The 21,290-nt window shown below is 49.6% G+C and overlaps 2 protein-coding genes across 3 annotated transcripts in view; both read right to left on the bottom strand.

The window, feature by feature from the left end:
* The window catches only part of LRRK1 (leucine rich repeat kinase 1), a 122,898-nt gene extending 117,522 nt beyond the window's left edge, over window positions 1-5,376 (bottom strand). Inside the window, exons 1-2 of the mRNA XM_080808394.1 lie at window positions 5,257-5,376; window positions 52-268 (exon numbers count right to left, since the gene is read on the bottom strand). Of these exons, the coding sequence (XP_080664520.1) occupies window positions 52-148 (97 nt within the window). The 5' untranslated portion in view covers window positions 149-268; window positions 5,257-5,376. The remainder of the gene's footprint in view (window positions 1-51; window positions 269-5,256) is intronic.
* Window positions 5,377-8,279: 2,903 nt separating this feature from the next.
* Window positions 8,280-21,290, bottom strand: part of ALDH1A3 (aldehyde dehydrogenase 1 family member A3) — a 37,033-nt gene continuing 24,022 nt past the window's right edge. The window contains exons 10-14 of one of the 2 annotated variants that reach the window (XM_080808870.1): window positions 18,949-19,113; window positions 17,615-17,772; window positions 16,291-16,365; window positions 12,777-12,930; window positions 9,608-10,158 (exon numbers count right to left, since the gene is read on the bottom strand). In XM_080808870.1, coding sequence (XP_080664996.1) covers window positions 12,819-12,930; window positions 16,291-16,365; window positions 17,615-17,772; window positions 18,949-19,113 — 510 coding nt within the window. In that variant the 3' untranslated portion in view covers window positions 9,608-10,158; window positions 12,777-12,818. Of the gene's footprint in view, window positions 10,159-12,776; window positions 12,931-16,290; window positions 16,366-17,614; window positions 17,773-18,948; window positions 19,114-21,290 lie in introns of both variants that reach the window. The other variant, XM_080808871.1, reaches the window with a different exon arrangement.

Genomic DNA, 21,290 nt, shown 5'->3' with positions numbered 1-21,290 from the left:
AAGCACACAAACGGCAGGTGACGCCCCGCGCCAGGCTGGCCTGGCTCTTACCATTACGGGTCTCCATGGCACGTTCCGGACACACAGCTGAGCCCTCTGGCCCCACACACCAGTACATGCTGGGCGGTCGCCGAGACATGCCAGCCATGGACTCTTGGGTGGCCGCTCTCCAAGTCGGTCCTGGCCGGGGTCACCGCCGCCACTGCTGCCCGGAGGATGGACTAAGGCACAGACACACAGTCATGGCTGAGCAGAAAGTTGTCTGGTTCTGGTGGTGGAAAATATCAGAAAATCAGAAAGTTTCTTCTTGTCAAGTCCCTTCCTGCTCTCTTGCATATATTTACTATTTTATGTCGCCCTTGGGTGTCCTCCTTTGCCAACATTCCTCCTCGCATTCCATCTGTCTAGCCACGCCCAGTCAGGTGGGGGCAGGGACAGACGGAGCTCCCCCCACCCAACCTTGCTCCCCACGGATCATGGCTGCTTAAAGAACAGTCTCAAGGGGCGCCCGGGTGGCTCAGTCGGTTAAGCCTCCGACTCTTGACTCTGGCTCAGGTCATGGTCTTAGGGTTGTGAGACTGAGCCCCACACTGGGCTCTGCAATGGGTATGGAGCCTGCTCAAGATTCTCTCCTCCCCAACCCCCCCCTCCCCACTCGTGCTCTCTCATGCTCTCTCTCTAAAACAAAAACCAAAAAAAAAAAAAAAAAAACCAGTCTCGAAGAAACCCCAACAATTGCAGACACCCCTGATAAAGGGTTCAGTCATTGTTCAAACAACACATCAACATTGTCAATAGCACAGCGACACGAATAAAATTAAATGAGGCTTCTGCTTTCCGAGGTTCACACTCCGAGTTAGGGTGGGGCAGACGCACTTCACAACTGAACACAATACAAGATCTTCCCTTTGCCCAGAACAAACTCTTCCGGAAGCCCAGAGGCGAGATTGTAATCGCAAAGAGGCAAGCAGGCAAGGATCCCGAAGAGAAGGGGTCCAGAAGGCATTGGTACTGGTTATGAAGACAAGTCTGTCTGAGCCCTGGGGGGTAACAAAAAGGAGCCCCACACGTTTTGCCTGCCTGGGTACCTTTGGCCATGGCTGGAGGCATTTCTGGTTGTCATAACTTGGGGTCTGGGGTTCTACAGGCATCTAGTGGGTAGAGGTCAGGTTCATTACTAAACATCTTATAATACACAGAGCAGCCACCCACAACCGAGAATTATCTAGCCTGAATAGTTCCAATTATCTGGAGAAACCCTGAGTTCGATTAAGCTTGATCTCCCCAAACTAACCAGGCCGTGATAACTGCTGAACCGGCGTGTTGCTCTCCCATGCTGGGCTCCCACTGAGCCTGAGGTCGGTGGGGGGGGTCCCCCAATACAGGTGCCTATCTTGCTATAATGATTAAATCTCCAGAAATGCCTTGAGGGCAAGACCCAGGTCCAGCTTGGGCCTAGCATGGGATAAATAGCACAATGGGAGGGGATTACTATGTAAAATGCACATGTTTCTATTAGTGTTTGCAGAGTCTATCTATATGTAAGTACGGGGTCATTAGCCACTATCCTCTGAGACAAATAACGGAAATGGAAAGTGATCTAGTGTAGTAAGGAAAAAAAAAATCAACGTCATGTAAGTCATGTCCAAGATAATATGGAAAGGAAAAACGCACAATCTGAACATCAAAGGCTTAGACCGTCTCTGTCACATGCCAGCAGTATGACCTCAAGCCGAAACTTACTTACACGTGTCTCAGTTTTCCCATCTGTTAAAAATAGACATGCACCCTCTCACCCAGGTGACCGCAGGGTTGCTGTGTGATTTCAAATAAGGTAAATTTTTCCGCACTCACTTTCTATAATAGGGACAGAAGTGGTCCTCCCCTACAGTACCAGCGGGAGGCCAGAGAGACCATCTAATTACCAAGTTCAGAGACAGTATCAATGCTGGAGGGCAGACACACGGTCTCCCCACTGAGCAGGTTGTAGAAGGTGTCCTGAACAGTGTGGGCTCTGAGCAAGCTACAGAATAAGGCTAGAAGGGCACTGGAGCTTTCTCATCTTAGGTCCTGGAAATCAGGCCTGGGTAGGCTAGACTCCTACAGGCAGGGGAAGGTCAAGGAGCTAGGAAACCCCTCCCCTAGAAGCCATGTCCATTATGACCCCCCGTGTTTCTGAACCAAAGAGTGAGAGGTTGCAGCAAACCATACTTAGGAAAACCTGTGTTTGGAGTCTGGGAGCCTGAACAATCCAAGAAGGAATGATCCATTTGGACAAAATTTAGGAGACCATCAAAGCTTTCTAAATTGTAAAATCTGATTAGGAAAACCAGCTTGAGAGAAGAACACAGCGAAGCACCAAACCATCTCATCTCTGTTTTAAACTAGAAGCTCCGAATCCTACAGTAACATTTAGAAACCACGGAACACGGTGGCCATCTGCTTTGAAACACCTATTAAAATCAGCTACCACATCTACCCAACAACACCTTAAAAAAATCCAAATGCTAGTAGATGTTCCTTCTGAAAACAGAAGTGTCTTACCATAGAATGCTTTTAAGTTTTAAAAAAAAAATCTTTAAAATATTTTAGGCCAACCCTTGCCCAGCACATTTTGTTCCCCTTTTCATTTTCAGTTTCCTTTTGAAAATCTCTTTACTGATGGAGGATATTACAACTGGAGCAGTTTTTCAATTGTAATTTGTTTGTCGGCTTAGACTCTAAGGTAGACGTTTTAAAGTGAGGTAACTCAACTTTTGCTTAATCTTCGCCCTCAAACGGATCTTTGCTTCTTCCTACTTCCTTTGGGTTCAGAACAGTGCAACAAATCATGGTTATAAGTTCCATGTCTTGTTTTCATTATGGTGTACACATCCTTAAGAGGGCTTCAAGAGGTTTTCTGTCATGATCATTTTAATACCTTTTAAAACCTCACCAATTTTTCGTTTGCAAAACTTTATACTGGCATTAATGAACAATACCTGAATACTTAATAGGGAAAAAAGGGGGGGGAAACCTGACATTCATTGGGCAAATGTTTTTATTGGGCCCTTTCTATGAGGAGGGAACTCCATGAGATCAGGAAACTGTACAGCTTGTGGGGAAGGCACAGTTAAGTGAGTGCTTGCTACAAAGTTTCTGACAGAGGAGAAAGGCAGGAGATTCAGGACCTGCTCACCTGTCTTTTCAGGAGGCTTGGAAAGGACTGCCAGTACCAAAGGGCTAGAAGACACTTGCAAATGAAGCACGTTAGCAATTCTCATATTATCCGGTAATTTTTTGAATGAAAAGTGTTGTAGAGATGCTTGATCCAAAGTCTTCGATATCCCTTTGGCACTCCTGGCCTCCCCTGATCAGTTACCGGCTTGTCTCCAAAATGTGTTTAATGGATTCATGGACATCAAAATACCAAGGAGCTACAGACAAGAAATGTGTAGGTCTCAGTCCCAGATGAACACCCAAGAGTTTGGGAACAGTAGTTCTTCATGAGTCTGTAATCACAAATAAGTTACGCCTGTCCATTAGCCATTCAATTCCTGTGCCTGTGTGTACTGGGCACCTCTTAGTTCTGGCAGAGAAGATGCAGCAGTGAGCAATGTTGGTGCCTACAAATGGTCTCTGACCCCTGGAGCTCCAGTAGAGAGCGCCAGGCAGTTAAAGGAGAGAGCTAATAAATGAAGAAGGACCATAATACCAGTGGAGACCCCAGACGGACACTGAGCCAGGGATGTGAAAAAGAGGCTGGGTTTAGAGGGGGGTGGCTGGCCCTGTGAAGAATCAGGGGTCAAGACAGCAGACACCACATACTGGAGAGTGAGGTGGGCCAGGGTGGCTGGGGTGGGGGGACTGTGGTGGGGTGACATGGGCAATGGTCATGTGGTTCATGATGCCAGACTCCAAACAAACCGAGGGAAAGGAGGTGTCCTGTATTTCATGCCAGTCACAAGGAGAAATTATTGCAGGGTTCTGAGAAGAGGACTGACACATTCTGTTTTACCTATTTAAAAAAAAAAAATCACTCTGGGTGTCAAATAGAGAACTGGAGAGGGGAGGATTGTAATCATACAGAAATGGGTGCTCCTACTTTAGACTAGGATGGAGACTGAGAAAGAAGGGTTGGACCCAGACACACAGGTAAGCCCAACTCAACTTGGTAACAGACTGAATTCAAGGGATGAGGGTACAGGATAGAGGAAAATTCGCAGCGACTGAGCAACTGAGTTGAATATGGGCCTATTCCCTGAGATGTGGAAGTTTGGGGGCAGGAATGTTTGGCTGACCCCAAAACCTCCTTTAGGGACAAGTCAGGTGTAAGGTTTGTATGTTTGTAACTTAATTTTTTTATTTTTCCCGGACAGAAGCAAAAATACTTAGTCAATCTAGTCCACCGTTTAATGTCTGGGTACCTCGTTACAATGTTGACTGGCTGGCAAACTCTAAAAAGACTGTATTCAGTGAGAGCCTTGCTAAAAACTTAAACCTCGGGCTCCTGTTTTTTTCTACCTCTCTGAACCCTGCCGGTGTGTTTGGGGAGAAAACTTCCTGGCCCCTAACCATGCAGGGACAAGGTGGGCTGGCCAGAGGTCCCCAGATTCCCCCTCACCATCTCCCTCTGGCCACCAGCCTTCCCAGGCTCCCTCCTCGCCCTGTCCTGGACCTCACTCATCTCTGCACCCCTGCCAGGCAAGGTGGCAGAGATGGCGGGTTTTACGGGGACCTGCCAGAGCCGCGTCCCTTGGGCAGAAGCCGGGCCCAGGCTTTGCTGGGCGGGGTGGGGGGGCTGGCGCGCTTGGCAGCCCCTCAGAAGCAGCCCCCACCCCCCTGCCCCGGGGGCCAGAGATCCTGGGCAGAGCCTCCCCGTCACAAACATACACACACGCACACGCACTTACATTCACCCGCACGCTGGCGCGCTCACACTCGGCCCGCGCGGGGCTGAAGGAAACCTACAGACGCCCTGTGTCTCTTCCCGACTTTTGTTTTTTTGCCCCTGCTCCTCCGACCCCGGCCGCGGCCCGCACGGGGTTTCGGGGTGGCCCTCCAGGGCCCCGCACCCTCCCCCACTCCGCGGACCGGAGAGGCCGCGGGGCCACGAGACGGGGGTCGCCCGCGCCCTCGGTGCACCCCCCCCACCCCTCCCGCAAGGGCTACCTCGGCTGAGCACGCGACCGCCCGGAGCGCGGGCCTGGGCTGCGGGGGCCGGGGCTCCCCGAGACCCTCCGCAGGAGGCAGCCAGGCCCCAGGACGGGTGCTTACCTGCGGCTGCGGCGGCGGCGGGGCAGGACCAGGGGCTCCTGGGACGCGGGGCTGGGCGCGCGGGGCCGGGCGGGGCGGACACCAGCGGGCCTGGCCGTCCCCCTGCCCTCCGCCCCCTGCGCCTCCGGCCGCGCGCGCCGGGGCCGGGCCGGGCCCAGACGCACTTCCTCAATCCTGCGGCCCGCGGGCGGGAGGCGCGGAGAGCGCGCACGGCGAGGGTCGGCCGCGGCTGCTGCGGCCCGCGACGGGCACAGGGCGGGGGGTCCCTGTGGTGGCCCGCCTCAGTTTCCCCAGCCGGAGGTGCCCAGATGCACCGCTCCTGCCCGGGAGACGACGGGGCCCGTGGGCCCTTGCAGCGCGAAGTCTCCTCCAGGTTTGGGTACCCTGCTGGCTCCTGGAGGGGCAGGCGCAGCGACAAGATTGGTCGGTTCTCAGCTCAGCCCAGCGTTCACTGTCCCCTTGGCTCTGCTCGGGGGCAAAATCCAACGACTAACGTCTGACTTGTACTAGGTGTAGACTCGCAGTAAATACTTAAAAGTCAGGCAAATATTCATTTATGTCCAATTCCGTATAGGGCAGTATAAAAATACATATTTTTAAAGCTTTTGTACTTTGCAAACTGTGCCCCTCCCGTCACAAGAATTTATTTAATTATGGATGTACACATAAAGATGTCACTATTTGGTGAATCATTTCAAATGGTGTGGGCTGTTTTAGTAGATAAGACAGGGTGGAATGTTGGCAATTTGTTTTGCTTCGACTGAATGTAAGTATGTTCATCACACCGGGGAGGCCACTCTCTGAAGGCGGATCGTAGAGACGCACGCCCAGGCTGCCGACAGCCCTCAGATTTGGCTCCACGTGCCAACCCCAGAAAGAGAAGCCTGCTCAGAAAAAAGGAGATGGTTCTATGGTTCTGCAGCCTGGCAGGACCCGCGCCCTAAACGCTTCTCATGTAACGTTACACGAGATTTAGGGCAGGACGGAGGCAAATCCCCACCACCCTCACTGCCATTTCACAAAGGCCGGGCGGACGCAGGGCCCCCGCACGACCCCCGCACGACGTCGCGGGCACTCTGAGCAGTGGCCCGTTGGCAAGGGCACCCCGGGCAGCTTTGCTTTGCTCCCAGGGGACCCCCAGCTCTCCTGCCACGGAACGCCCTTGCAAAAGGGTGGATGCGGTTCTCAATCCTGTCCTCAATACTTCGGTCCTAGCGCCAGAACTCAACAGGCAGCAGTGTGATTGCTACCGAAAAGTCCCTAATAATTTGCAGGGCGTGGCGTCGCTGTGCTGAGTGAGCGGGGCAATCCCGGCGCGGCGCCTGCACGACGCGCGGCCGCGCCATCTAGCGGTACCGGGAGGAAGAGCACGCCCAGTGCCCGGGCGGACGCCGGAGCTCCAGCGGCCAATGTGGTTGGGGCAACTCAGCTTCCCTTTTCCAAGAGTTTGGGAATAGAGGCTAGGGAATGTCTCCAATGTAACAAAACAGCCTACTGGAGTGTTTTGAGCTGGTTACATCCCCGCATTTAACTCTATTCATTAGGCATGAGTTAGTCACAGGTTTGCACGGGAAGGTTATTACAGGTCAGTTAAGACCTTCTTGGCCACTTTCCCTGCCAACGCTGACCCGTGGTCCTCTAGCTTCTGCTCTGCGTACCCAGGTTCTCAGCATCTCAGTTGGAATGACCGCTCCTAAGGTGTAATCAACTGGAAGCTGCCTCCTCCACCTAACATTTCTGCCACCGAAGGCCTAGAGGCTGACTGCTACCTTGCCGTCCCACCCCCACAGCCTTTTAGTCATTTCTTCAGCTGCGAACTTCGTTTCCTCAGACATTTTTCTCTGGATACTTTATTTAAAAATCCCTTATCATCTGCATTTTAGGCTCAAGTCAGATACATGCTAGGGGCAGGACGGTGATAATTCTTTGTCCGCTACCAGGAGAAGCTACGGCATTCCATAAGGCCCATTTTGAGAAAATGTGCCCCCCTCCTGTGCACCCCTCACCACATGCACACCCATGACAGCCAGTGTGTGTCCCCAGAATGGTTCCCTTCAGAGAGTAAACCAGTAAAGGAGAAATAAGTAAACCAAAAAAGGAAAAATAAATAAACCAGTAAAGGAAAAGGCCATTTTCCTAGAATGTTCTGCTCACACTGAGATTGAGAAATGAAAGTTTTCTAAATAAATGAATACCTATGTAAGTGGATACATTAAGAGAGATCTGATCCAGGCCTCTCTTAAGTGTTCTCTTAAAAGGTGGCACCTTGGGGGGCGCCTAGGTGGCTCGGTGTGTTAAGCCTCTGCCTTTGGCTCAGGTCATGATCTCAGGGTCCTGGGATGGAGCCCCACATCAGGCTCTCTGCTCCGCGGGGAACCTGCTTCCCCCTCTCTCTTTGCCTACTGTGATCTCTCTCTGTGACAAATAAATAAATAAAATCTCAAAAAAAAAAAAAAAAAAGGTGGCACCTTGTCACTCTGTAGCCAAAGTGATCTTGGATGATCAACATCAAATACACAGATGTAACTGAATGGACCTAACCAAGTACAAGGGAAGCTCTTGATTCAACCTCAGTGTCAGCTCATGACTTGGTGACTGAGGCATGTTAGAAACTCAAGGTTGGTTTAAACCCAAACACCAAGATCCTCGTGACAAAGATGGAAACGTGTGCAGACAGCAGCAGAATGCAGTATTTTCTCTAAACCCCTGTGCTATCATCCCCATCATTTTCCAGACTCACCTGCTCATTAGTAAAAGGACACTCAGGCAGCTTAGGTGACAGCTTACCCTTCACCAGCTAAGTTGCGGAGCCTTTGAGGCCGAGCTCCCTGTCTGCTCAACCCGCAAACACAGACGAGTGGGTTTCACACTCAGGCAAAATGTGAGGCCTGATCGATTGAGCAAATGGAATTTGAATCTTAAGCTACAGATACTGCTTTATGACAAGCCATTTTGTACATTAGCTCTGAAGAAAAGGTCTGCCGCAGAATTAAAATGAGTTTGGTCCTTAAATGAAAAAACATAATGTTTGTCAAATATCCGATTTTATTTTATCATTGTTGCATTGTCGGACACAATCGGTAGTTGGGGGTCAGAATTCCCAGGCCAATAGATTTTTCTGAAACCATACCACAGGAGTAAACCTTAAAAGAAGTGAAATCTATTACTATATAGATTTCCATTTCTAAATACAGTATATTACAGAAGGTTGAATATACCACCTCTGTTTACTTACAACTATAAAAAGATACATTAACTATACCAATTATAAATAATGTAGCATTTCATAATAAAGGCATTATTGTACAATGAGAGAATAAGAACACTCTAATGTATTACTAACAAGGTTAGTGTCTATAGTTGCTTGAGATAAAATCCTGAAAATTCAGTGTACGAAGTCAACCCCTGACCTAGTGAGTTGCTGACAGTTTAAGTGATAAGTGTTAACTGATGCGGAGAAGGTGAATTGCATATTGCCTATTTCTGACAAGAATGACAACCCCATTCCATATAGGACTTTCTTTCATCCATACACCGGTTTTGACGTTTGTCATCTTATTGCCCTCCCCCCAATTTAATTCTCAAACATAATTTAATTCCAAAATAGAAGCACCCTCAGAAATGTAACTCATTAGTAACAGTGGAAGTATCCAAACAGCGCAATTACATTTGGTTTTGTGTTTTTAGAAGCAATCGGGGAACACTTTAAAACTTGGGATTGCACAAGCATTTGCACATATAAAGAGGAAAAGAAAAATTCACAACATGTTAGTGCAGTCCTCAGGCCACTTTAGTACCGAGGGACCCAGTTCTTCCACGGAGTCCCGGTGTTATTTGTTAATTAGTCATTAATATCAAAATAGGACTTTAAAAAGCCAAGTGGTATTAAAGCAATAGCCTTTCCAGTTGTGTATGCTTTGCTAATCTAACATAGATCACCAAGCTGGAGACATAGAGAGCTACACAGACGGATCATAAACCGTTAATGCAAGTAGTAGAAATTCAGAATTTGTAAAAGGGAATTATGGCTCTGGTTTGTAAAACGCAGTTGCTAAGCTGTCATCACTGGGTCATCAGCAGCAAAGGTGACACTAGCGATGTTTTCTGCCTAAGAAAGTGCCTTGGTTAAGGTCGCCCATGACATAGTTTTAGATAAGCATTTTGGGCACTGATTCGGTCATATTCCAAAAGCAGTTTTCGTTTTAAGCGGAGTCCCACGGTCAATGTCAAGAGGCAGTCCTTGAAGAACCCACGCCCTTTCACACCCAAGACCTTCAGTACCTTCCCATGGCACCTGCTTCCCCAAAGCGCCCCCCCCCATTGGATCCTCACAATCCTGTTTGTTTGTTTTGAACTTCGTTCTGTTTCTTTTCCGCTAACTGGTAGGAGGGGCTTGGGTCGTGGGCAGGTAACCCCAAGAAGCCGCAGGTGCAGGGCCCTGTTTGCAGAGCAAGCCAGGCGTTTTTCCAAGTTCTTACTGGAGTCAGAATCAGCCAAACATTTTTAAGGGACTGCTGGAGACGTCAAATACCACTTCCTGTTGGCCACGCCCTGAGCCCCTTCACTGTCCCCCGGGGACCTGGTTGAAAGGGAAAAATGGAAAGGGCCCCGAGCTCCATCCCCAGGCAGGACTGCAATTCCACATATACAACGGGTTGGTCACTAAAACCGGAGTGTGAGAGGAAAGTGGAAATCATTCAAATCCAGTAGATTTAAAGTCTCCAGCGCAAAGGAACCCCGCGAAGGCGGGAAACGCAGTTTTTTCTTCGGCAAAGTTCGATCTGCCACATTCAGCTGTCAGATGCTTGAGGAAGGAGCCCGCCTTTCCTTCAGGGGCTCTTGTCATCGAGTTTGATGGTGACAGTTTTCACCTCTGTGTACTCAGCCAGTGCGTACTCACCACTGCGATCACAGAAAAGAGAGAATATAAAAGAGGCATGTCACCTTGCCATTCTGTCGCCACTGTGTTCTAACGCTTGGTTGGCCAATGACTCGGCTGGGCGGTTTGGAGTCGGCGCAAAAGGCCAGAATGTGATGACTTCATAGGGGAATATCCAGGACTGCCACACCATTAGTATGTTGAGTAACTCAATGTATAACTTCAGTTTAAATAATCAGGTTTTTTGGTGTGTGATGCTTTGGAAATATTCAGAAAGACTAAGGATTTGCCTTAAATGAATGAAAGGGATGGGCGGGGGGAGGTGGATCCCCTGGGTGGGGAGTACAGAGTGAGAAGAGGGCCCACATGGGTGGACAAGGAGGGGACTGGGGGATGTGGCCAGAGGAGGGGCAAGAGGGGCATGGAGGGGCCTAGAGTGGACCTCAGAACCCACAGCCGGCATCCAGCTATAGGAGGAGTCAGGCCAGCCCAGAGCAGTGAGGGGAGCAGATATGAGCACAGACTAGACACGCAGGGGGCCACAATCTCCGAGTTCACATCTTTGCTCTGTGTCCTTTCTCTACGTCTTACAGAGCCCAGGGGCCCCTTCTCAGGTATCATGGACCTTCCTCAGGGCAGCTCCCCTTCCCAGAACTGAGATGTGGCCTTGGACAGATTTAAATGCCTCTCTGACACTTTCTCTGCTGTTAGGTAAATAAAATGTGTCCTTGTTGAGGAAAAGAGCTCAAAATTGAGGCGGCCACTGGAAGGTCTGCAGAGTCCCATTTCGTCCCTTCGATCCGTGGTTCTCAAAGTGTGGTCTCAGAGCCTCAGTGACACCTCAGAACTTGCCCCAAATGCAGATTTCCAGGCCTCCTACCCTTATCCAGGGGTTGACAGAATAACGCCCCAGAGTCAGGGTGACCCTATCTGAACCCTTCGAACTGGTGTTAGGTTACAGGGTGAAAGGGGATTAAGGCTGCAATGAACTGGTTGCCAATTAAGGTTGCCAATGAACTGGCTTTAAAATACAAGGTTAGGGGCGCCTGGGTGGCTCAGTGGGTTAAAGCCTCTGCCTTCGGCTGGGGTCGTGATCCCAGAGTCCTGGGATCGAGCCCCGCATCTGGCTCTCTGCTCAGCGGGGAGCCTGCTTCCCTTCCTCTCTCTCTGCCTGCCTCTGCCTACTCGTGATCTGTGTCTGTCAAATGAATAAATAAAATCTTAAAAATAAAAAAATAAAATACAAGGTTATTCTGGATTATCTGGATGGGCCCGATGTAATCACCAGGATCCTTAAGAGGATACGAGGGAGGCAGAAGATAGTTGGAGGGAAATTAGACTGCAGGAGCAGGTTTTAGTGGGCTGCAACAGTGTTGCCTTTGAGCACAGGGGATGGGGGCCGCCAGCCAAGGAAACTGGGGAGCCTCTAGAAGCTGAAAAAGACAAGGGACAAGGAAACATATTCTCTGCCTGGAGTCCCCAGAAAGAAATGCAGCCCCATGCATGCCTTGATTTCAGCTCAGTGAGACTGTCTGATTTCTAGCCTACAAAACTGTATAAAATAGTACATTTAGGTTGTTTAAACCACAAATTTTGTGATAATTTATTGTAGCGACAATAGAAAACTAAGACACCTACTGAAGTGGGGCCCAGAAATCTCTAACAAGCCAGGAGATTCTGATACCGCTCAAGCTAGAGAACTACTGGCTTAGACCCACGCAGGCAGATACCTAGGCGTCCCTAAGCCTCCAATTCATTATCTTTAAAATGGGCATACCATTGCCTCCTTGACCTTATCATGTTTGGAGATGATTTATTATGGAGCCCTGCATTAGGCTCCTTGCTTGGTAGGAAGCCTGCTTCTCCCCCTCCCGCTCCCCCTGCTTGTGTTCCCTCTCTTCCTGGGTCTCTGTCAAATAAATAAATCTTAAAAAAAATTTTTTTTAAATAAATAAAGGGTAGAAAGTATTATTATTTCTTAATTAATAGGTCATTGAGATTTTTTTTTTTTTGGTAGTTCCCTGAAACAAATAGTTCAAGAACCCGTGAGAATGAGTGAAGTATTTTGTAATCTTTTTCAAACATAACACAAAATATAAAAGCCATACGCAGAAGGCTGAATTCAATTTTTGCAGAGTGGAAAATCCATTTCAAAAACCCCCCCCAAACAAACGACAAGCTAGAAAAAAATTACGATCACAACCCTGTGTGGGAAACAGAGTCATTTTCCTTCATATACAAAGAGCTCTTAAAACCCGATTTAAAAAGCCCAGAAACAAATGGAAAAATCAACAAAGGACATGAACAGTCAGTTCACAGAAAAACAAATACAGATTACTAGTAAGTGTGAAAAACATGCTCAACGCCCTTGCAATTAAAGACGCACAAACTAAAAGACCAGGAGCTCATTTTTCATGGAGCAGATTACCCAATTTTAGAAATTTATTCTGAAAATTATCTCCCACAAGTGCATACAGATTTATGCCAGAATGGTTCGTAATAGGAAAAGTCCTTGGATAGAACACAAAAGTCCATCACAGGAGACCCTTAATAAAAAGAATGGAGGAATATCCAAAGCCCATTCTCAAGCCCCCAAAATAGTTTGCTCCCATTTCATTTGAAGACAGAAAAAATGGGGCACCTGGATGGCTCAGTGGATTAAAGCCTCTGCCTATGGCTCAGGTCATGATCTCAGGGTCCTGGGATAGAAACCCGCATTGGACTCTCTGCTCAGCAGGGAGGCTGCTTCTTCCTCTCTTTCTCTCTGCCTGCCTCTCTGCCTACTCGTGATCTCTCTGTCAAATAAATAAATAAAATCTTTAAAAAAAAAAGAAAAGAAAACAGAAAAGAATGCACTGCCAAGAAAATGCACAAGTAAATTCTAAAAGTGAGCATCTAGTATTGCGTTGTTAAAAATGCAAAGTCGTTAATGATTTAGTAATAAACCAAATGAAGAAAGCCCGTTCAATTATTTAGCCGATTAATCAAGTCTAATCTTAAACCATTCCTGTAAGATGAAGTACACCAATCACCTTATTCTTCCTATTCCTGCAATCCCTGCCAAAGTTCAAGTTCTGGACCCCCTGTGGTGTCTCCTAATGGGTTTCTTGCCCAGTCATGACGGTCTTGGCGCTCGAGGCCATCTATGAGCCCGGCCCTTCTCCTCTTGGACCCCACCAGAATGTTGGCAGGGGAAGGTGTGATCGCGGCTCTGGGCTCAGAACCCAGCACGTGCCCCAAAGGTGCTCATTAAATATTGGCTAAGTAAACAAATGGGGGAAAAATGAGTGATGGGACCGTGCTTATCTCTAAGAAATGGGATCGAGGATCCGCGGAGGGAGGCCTAGCTTTTCACCCGTCTCGACTGTGTGGATTTTTGTTGCTTGTTGTTGCTGTGATTGCAAAACCACCAAGGAAAGTGCCCAGGAGGAAGAGGACTTGGAGGCTTCCTCCCAAGACACGCACAGGACCAGATCCCCGGAGGGGCCTGTGGGTGGGCGGCAGAGAGCCAGCCGGGTCCAGGCGGCCGGGGCTGGGGAAAACCACGGAATCCCCCTCCCCGTGCTCCAGCACACAAAAGGAGAACTGGATGGGACATGAAGACATTAATCAGAGACCAGTGCAAATGGAAATTGGTTTTCAAGTCAGTTTCCAGGCCCCTTGTGAATTACGTTAAAGTGCTTTATCAAAAGCCTTGAAAAAATATATGCCAGGGGTCAAAAAAAACACATGGAAAAAAGTCCCGGCTGCGGCGGGAGGAGAGCCGCGCTGCGCTCTGCGCCCTGAGCCAGACAGGGGTGCTGAGGCCCCGAAAGCCCGTTAAAACCAGGGGTTGGAGGGGGGTGGAGACACAAATGACACAGGTGAGGAAAGCCATAAGCCAGAGTCGGTGTGAGTTAGTACACACTAGAAGTCAGGAGGGCCCCACACACCCTTCCTGCAGCTTCGACATCCAAGGTCATCTGCTTGGGGCCCCAAATTCTTGCCACAGCAGGAAGCCGCATCTGGCCTCTGGGGGGAGGACTGTGTGGGGTCATGGGTCCCCTCCCCATCGGTCATGACCTGACTGGTTGAAGGGAACTGATCAGAGGAGACAAATGACCACGTATGCCCTGTCTGGCTTCAGTCCATGTGGCTTACAGAGGTGACACCCCTGCTGGGCAAGGCGTTGTGGTGTGGTGGGCCCAAGGGCTCAACCCCGCCTCTGTCCCTTATTGGCAGTGTGACCTGGGAAAGGCAGGGTACCTCCCTGGCATCCCTGGGGTAGTACCCTGAAACATGGGTAGTTAGTGGTAGTAGCAGGCATCTACAATGGACCCGATGTTTGTGTCCGCCTAAAATTCCTACGCTGAAGCCCCAACTCCCAATGGGAAGGTATTAGGAGGTGGGGTCTTTGGGAAGTGGTTAGGTTAGGAGAGTTGGAAGCCCTCATGAATAGGGTAAATGTCCTTATAAAAGAGACCCCCGAGAGCTCCCTCACCACCCCCCCCAACCATGTGAGGACATAGTGAGAAGACACCCTTCTATCAACTAGGAGGGGAGCCCTCACCAGACCCCAGATCTGCTGGCCCTTGGATCTCAGGCTTCCAGCTTCCAGAATGGTGAGCAATCAGTGTCTCCTGTTTAAGCCACCCCGTCTACACAGTACTCTGGCATGGCAAGCAGAACAAAGACACACCATCTTGTGGACTGCCGTGAGCATGGCGTGAACGCACACATGAAAAAGTGCTCATACAGAGCCTGCACGGTCTGTGCTCAGCACCGGCCAGCGGTCACCCGTACTGCGGCTGGCGGCGGGCCCTGACAGGGACCCAGGTAACCCCAGCCCAGGCCCCATGCCTCTCTCAAGCAGGAGGGTGTGGAAAGAAACTGAAGCCGAGGCACACAGAACAGAACACAGACAAGCCATGTGGGACGAAACATGATTTCTACAAAGGGTTCTCACGGCCGAGAGTTTACCGAGGTTCCCTGAAGGGGAAAAGAGTCATAGGCATGAGAGGGACACCAGTGGACATGTTTTCCTCAGATGTTTGGATGTTTCTGGCATATTTGCCACGACTCAGGAATGGATCAGAAAGAAAGACCAAGATGGGGGGGGAGGGACCCCAGTTCCATGGAGACGGGTCGAAAGCATTTGTTCAGGGAGGGAAGCCAGCCCCGTTCTCTCATAACGTCTTTAGGAAGAATCTGAAAGGGGAGCTGCCCAAGGGCCCCATGAAGGCCCACGCCGAGGGGAAGCATCTGAGTTCTCCCACTGGAAGATCTACAAACAAGTACGAGGTAATGCATTTGTATATAAATAACACAAACTGTTTAACAAAGAGTAAGAGCGCGGAGCCCTCTGAAATGTTCTAGGAGCAGCCCTGCCTGTTGTCACAGATGGTCCCCCTGGGAAGATGGATCCCAAAAGCTGTTTGTCCACAAAGGCTAATAAAAACCACCAAGAAGGACGTGGGAGAGAAGGCCTTGTCCAGCTGGAAACGACAGTGTGTCCACTCCTGGAACGCTCTGTCCGGCTCCGTGCTTGGACCTTTTATCTTGGGCCAGACACAAGAAAGCCTGTCCCTGACTCTCTGCCCACGGAGTGCCTCTTCCCAGCGGGCAAGATGGAAAGCAGCCCTTTGGGAGCAGGTGATGGATTTGAGGGAGCCACGAAGGGCACCGCAGTATGTCTCCCAGAGAGGCACGGAGAAGGAGTCAGGGTACCCCGAGTCTGCCCGCGGAGCCTGGGAGAGAGCCTGTCTTCCTTGCTGAGGGCTGGGGTTTGTGCAAGTCTGGCAAAAAGGGCCCTTTTCCAGTTCTGCCCCTGTCCTCGTGTGGGGAGCCTGAGCCAAGTCTACTGGCATCTCCATCTGTGGTAGGTGCCGGGGAGGACATGGAAGCCGAGGCCAGAGGTTGGTCCTGGGGCCCGAAGGATCGGGGGATGAGGATGAGGTGGAGGACGGCAGAAGCGAGAAGGCAGGAGGGAAACAGACGGTGAGAGAGACCCATTGCAGCCCCGGAGGGAAGGGGGCACCAGCCGTCCTGACATGGCTGACACAGTGGGGCACAGGGCAAGGCCAGTAGACTAGAGCACCTGCCCGCACTCCTTCTCACCACCAATCTAGGGTGTGTTTTGTTCACCTGCCGGCAGGTGTGTGATAGCAAATACTTACAGTTCTCTGCCATTTCCTGACATTTTAAAGCCACCAAATGGAGCCTGTGCGTAGATGGCATTATAGCAGTTGATCCTAGAGGAAGAACGAAAGATGCTCACGATTACCTGGGGAAGACTGACCAGGGTCATGGGTGTCCCAGCTCTCAGGGGCATGAAACAGACCATTGCCTAAAGGGTGACTTTCTGTCAAAGTTTTAGTAATGACAACAGTGGGTGTTCAACTTCTGCCTTCTCACTCTTCCCACCAGAAGCTAAAATTTAAATATTCCTTAAAATTTTTTTAAAATTTTGGGGCGCCTGGGTGGCTCAGTGGGTTAAGCCTCTGCCTATGGCTCAGGTCATGATCTCAGGGTCCTGGGATCGAGCCCCACATGGGCCTGCTCAGTGGGGAGTCTGCTTCCCCCTCTATCTCTGTCTGCTGCTCTGCCTACTGTGACCTCTCTCTCTGTGTCAAATAAATAAATAAAATCTTTAAAAAAATTTTTTTAAATTTTAATTTATTTATTTGACAGAGAGAGATAGAAAGAGAGCACAAGCAGGGGAGAGCAGCAGGCAGAGGGAGAGGGAGAAGCAGGCTTCCCACTGAGCAGGGATCCTGATGTGGGACTCGATTCTGCGACCCTGGGATCATGACCTGAGCTGAAGGCAGGTGCTTAACCGGCTGAGCCACCCAGGCATGCCTAAAATCTGAATATTCCTAAGCATAAATCTTTTCGCCGAGATAGGAAGGGAATGTCAAGGCGAGAAGAAGGAAGAGGGAAACTGCGGCATCAGGGAATAAGATTTACCTTTGAAATAGGCCAGACCTGACCTCAAAGCTCTCCTGCTTCTTGGCTTATAAGGATTCTGGGCTTGTAACTTAGCCTCTCTGAGCCCCAAAGCATTATCATCTTTCCAGTGAGGATAATGTCATTGGCAAGATGACTGGGGAAGCAGGGACTTTTGTTCACACTTCGGACAAGACCATGCACTGCTTTTAGAGTCAGAATAAAAAATAAAGGTGGAGGGAGTGGAGTGCGAGGGGCAGCACAACACGGCGGTCAGCAACAGGGGCAGCGGGGCTGGCTGGCCAGCTCTGGGCTCTGTACCAGCTGTGTGACCCTAGGCAAATCACCCAGCCTCTCTCTGTGCCTCCATTTCCTCCTCTGTTAAACAGGGACAATGATGATGTCCGTCTCAGACGTGGTCATGAGGATGGACCAACGCTCTAAGACAGTGCTTGGCCCAGAACATGTGACTAGAAGCTGTCTATCCGTAGAAGGGCGGTGAAGCGAGCCAGCCAGCCACTCCGGAGAGCGGAAACGCACGCATCTCCTACTCACCAGACGGTTCCAGACTCCAAGGCGGAAGCCAGCTTCAGTGCTTTGTCGAGGTTTTTTGTGAACACAGCTGCCGTGAGTCCGTATTCAAGGCTGTTGGCCCTTTTTATCACTTCTTCGATATTTTTGAACTTCAGGATTGGCTGCACCGGTCCAAATATCTATGCGGAATTGCAAGAACGGCGGTGAGAGGGGCGTCCGGACGAAGGGCGTCCGTTCTGAGCAAGCATGGCCTTCATTTCATCCAGAGCGCTCACACGTGTGAGGAACGAGGACTGGAGAGCAAAGAACCTGCGAAGATCTTTTGAGCTACTGGACGGTTGACATCTGAAGGGAAGGATTACGACTAAGCCGAACTTAAGATACCAACCGAATGCATGTTCCAGGCTTCTCTCTCTTATTGTCATCCGGGCTTCTGAGAAGCCCCAGCCTGCTGCCCTGCCCACAAGACAAAACTTAACGAGTTTTTCGTGGAAAGTTATTGCTGAGGGGGTTGTAGGGCACAGCTGTAGGACTGTGTGCCCCGGCCTCTTGGTGGTACGTTTTCCATCAACGAAGGCACCATAAAATGTCTCCCTAATAACTCCCAGGGGACGGAGGAAGACACTGTTCCTCGCAATGTAAAATAAAAATAAAAATCCCATAAAAACCTCCAGGAGAAAGTCTATAAAATACCCACACAGGAAGCGCTCAGCGGTGATTCACTTTCTCTCTCGTCCCAAAAGACCACACAGCCCAGGGTCCAACCCCCGGGACCCTAGGTGGGAACCAGGGTCCATCCAGATTCACGGTGAGATTGAAAAACCAAGTTAGAATCCCACTTTTATTTGGGGGAGGTCTCCTCAATTTCCACCATTTCCAAGGATGCTCGTGATGGAAAACTTCAAAGAGAATTCCAGCCCCGATGAGTTCTTTGAATGAACACACTTTTCATTTTAGTTCAGTCTAGCGGGGCTGAAGGCAGCTTTGGGCTGTGAATCCACTGGTATAACCCACAGGAGGCAAGAACCCTCCACCACGAGCTAACCCGAGGACGTGCTAGAAGAAAGAAGAGGGACTGTGGCTCCCCAGAAACACGTGAAAATGGGGGGTTTAGGACAAACTCTACAGCTGCTATACAGTGCTTGGGGTTCCCAAAGGCAGGTAGGCAAGATGGCTTCCCTCAGAAACCAAAAGAGAGGAAGAAGGCCACGGCAGAAAGGAAAACGCTCCCCTCATAATGACTTCCGGGGTCCCTGAGCCCTAGAGAAGACTTCTGTTTGTAAGACCCCCTCCTCTCGCCCTCCCAACCGACAAGAGTCCCCTCGAGATGAAGCTTTTCCTGCCACCTCCAGTACCTCCTCTTTGGCAATGCGCATGGTGTCCGTAACTTCTGAGAAGACGGTGGGTTTGATGAAGAGCCCCCTGTCTTCCATGGCTGAACCCCCACATTCCAGCTTGGCTCCCTCCTTCTTCCCACTCTCAATCAGATCGAGGATTTTGTCAAACTGCTTTTGGTCTATCTGCAAAACACAAGGAGAGGTATGGCTTGAATTCCTTTCGGGCGGCGGCTGCCCTCTTATGGGTCCAACGGCCATTCACATGATCAGCTGTCCCACCCCTAAGTGTTCTTGCCAAGTCATAATTCACGGGACAGATGTGCCTTGTCTGCGAATATTCCTCTGATGCACAAGTCTAGGCTTTTTGGAGCAGGGGAGAGATGGGGAGATAGGCTCTCCTCATCCTTTCCCGTGTACCGTCTATCCTACCACCGACCCCTTCCAAGCTATTAAGCAAAGCTGTGAATGGGACGAGATCTGAAATGGTCACATTCTTTGCTCTCCCAACTTCTTGCATCCTGCAAGAGTTGCCAGATTTCGCAAATAAAATTACTGGGCACCCAGTTAAATTTGCGTTTTTGAAAGCCAATGAAAGACTTTTTTTTTAGCATAAGCATTTCCCAAGTCATGATTGGGATATGCTTATGCGAAAGAAGTCTTTCCTTATTTGGGATATGCTTATGATTAAAAAAAAGTCTTCTTTGCTTATTTAAACTTCCAGTCTAGCTGAGTGTCATGTAGGTTATCTGGAAGCCCCGCCCCCTTCTTACAGGGCATGATGGAGGAGGGTGACAGTGACTGGAATTGCCCATCCATGGTGCAGAGGAGAAGGGAGAAGGAAGGTTGACCACCTTACCCCGTACCCCCACCCCCCAGCCTAGTATAGAAAGCCCTTCCAAGTTTCTTACAAGGACACAAAAACCAAGGTGAAAAACAGGATAGATATCACAGTTATCTTTTGGGTAAAAAACAGGGGAAATGAGAATACATATTCATATTTGCTTCTGTATCCATAAAGAAGTTCTGGAGGGATACATGAGAAACTAAGACTGTAGGATACCCATAGAGGGAAGGTTAAGAACCAGGCCTATGAATGAAGAGGGCGTGATGGAAGAAAGCCTTTTCTCCACTGACCTCTCTATGTGTTCTAGGTTTTAACCCCTGGGAATGTACTCCCACCTCAGCAAGTAATTCAAACAACTCCAATGATTCCAGTAGTATCTCAAGGTTCTCTCTACTTCTCTTGGGTGAACCAAGTTTGGGGTTAAAAGTTCCAAGATACCCTTTCCTCCTCCCCAGAGGCCAGGAGGGTTTGAAGGGCTTCACCAAATACAGGTCCTGAATGGCTGTGACCATTTTCTGTCTGTCTGTCCTGGGGGCAGTGCTGGGTCCCTGTGGAAAGCCTGCATATCCAGACTCCATTCTTCCTGATGAGTCCATGTGAACACATTGTCTCAATCTAACAATCCCCCAAGAAATGTCAGCTGGTGCATTCCTGTGCTGGAAGGAGAACCTTCCAGAAGTAAAGGACGTGGCTGGGCACAACACCAGGGACAGAGTCAGGCAGACCCCAAAGGACAGGTTGGAACTACACTTGGCTCTGCTGGAGAGGGCACCGGATCCGCCCCCACCAGGTGTCTTGTGCAATGTTTATGCGCTTCGTTGCTCAGTTGCCAAATAAACCTGAAAGATTCTGGAGCATTTGGCTGGCTGTCTGCAGTGGACACTGATCTAGGTCAGCTAGCTGTTTAATAGGCAGGAGACAGACAGGACTATTTGGACAGCTGTAAATCCTCTCTGAGTAAAAATCTTATTACCGTAGATGAAAAAGCACTTTGGGAGAAAAAAATCCAACATCGTCCTAAAATAATATGCTGAGGTTAGGCGGCTTAAGTGAGCTTTCAGAAGGACGTTTAGCAGCAGCATCAAAAGCACCGACGAAATCAACACCCATTCTGCTTGAGTCTGCTCTCTTGGAAGAGATTTCTGTATCTGGCTTCAAAAGTCAAGCCTGGAACCTTGGAAAGAGACTTATGAATAATGATGGGGTGAAAGGTTTTCCTTAGTATGGGATCAGCTCACATATTTCCCACGGAGTCTGGATTAGCTTTACAATCACGGTGGATTTGATAATGGCTTGTGGCCATGTTTGCATTCAGACCTGAAATCCAACCGAGGTCACTAGACAACTTCGTGTCACTGGCCACTGGGTTTGGAGTTGAGGTCTGGCAGGGTGGAAAGTTTTGGCCACAACTGGGATGCTTCTCTCCACCAGGATCACGTGGCATTGGAGCCGCCGTGCATGTGGGCTGGGGCAAGGCAAGGATGGGCACGGTGGCCAGAAATGCACCTTTTTCCAC

The sequence above is a fragment of the Martes martes genome (genome assembly GCF_963455335.1).
Source record: "Martes martes genome assembly, chromosome: 7".
Lineage (NCBI taxonomy): Eukaryota > Metazoa > Chordata > Mammalia > Carnivora > Mustelidae > Martes > Martes martes.
The sequence above is the reverse complement of the archived record's forward strand: the minus strand, read 5'-3'. Positions and strand labels throughout refer to the sequence as shown.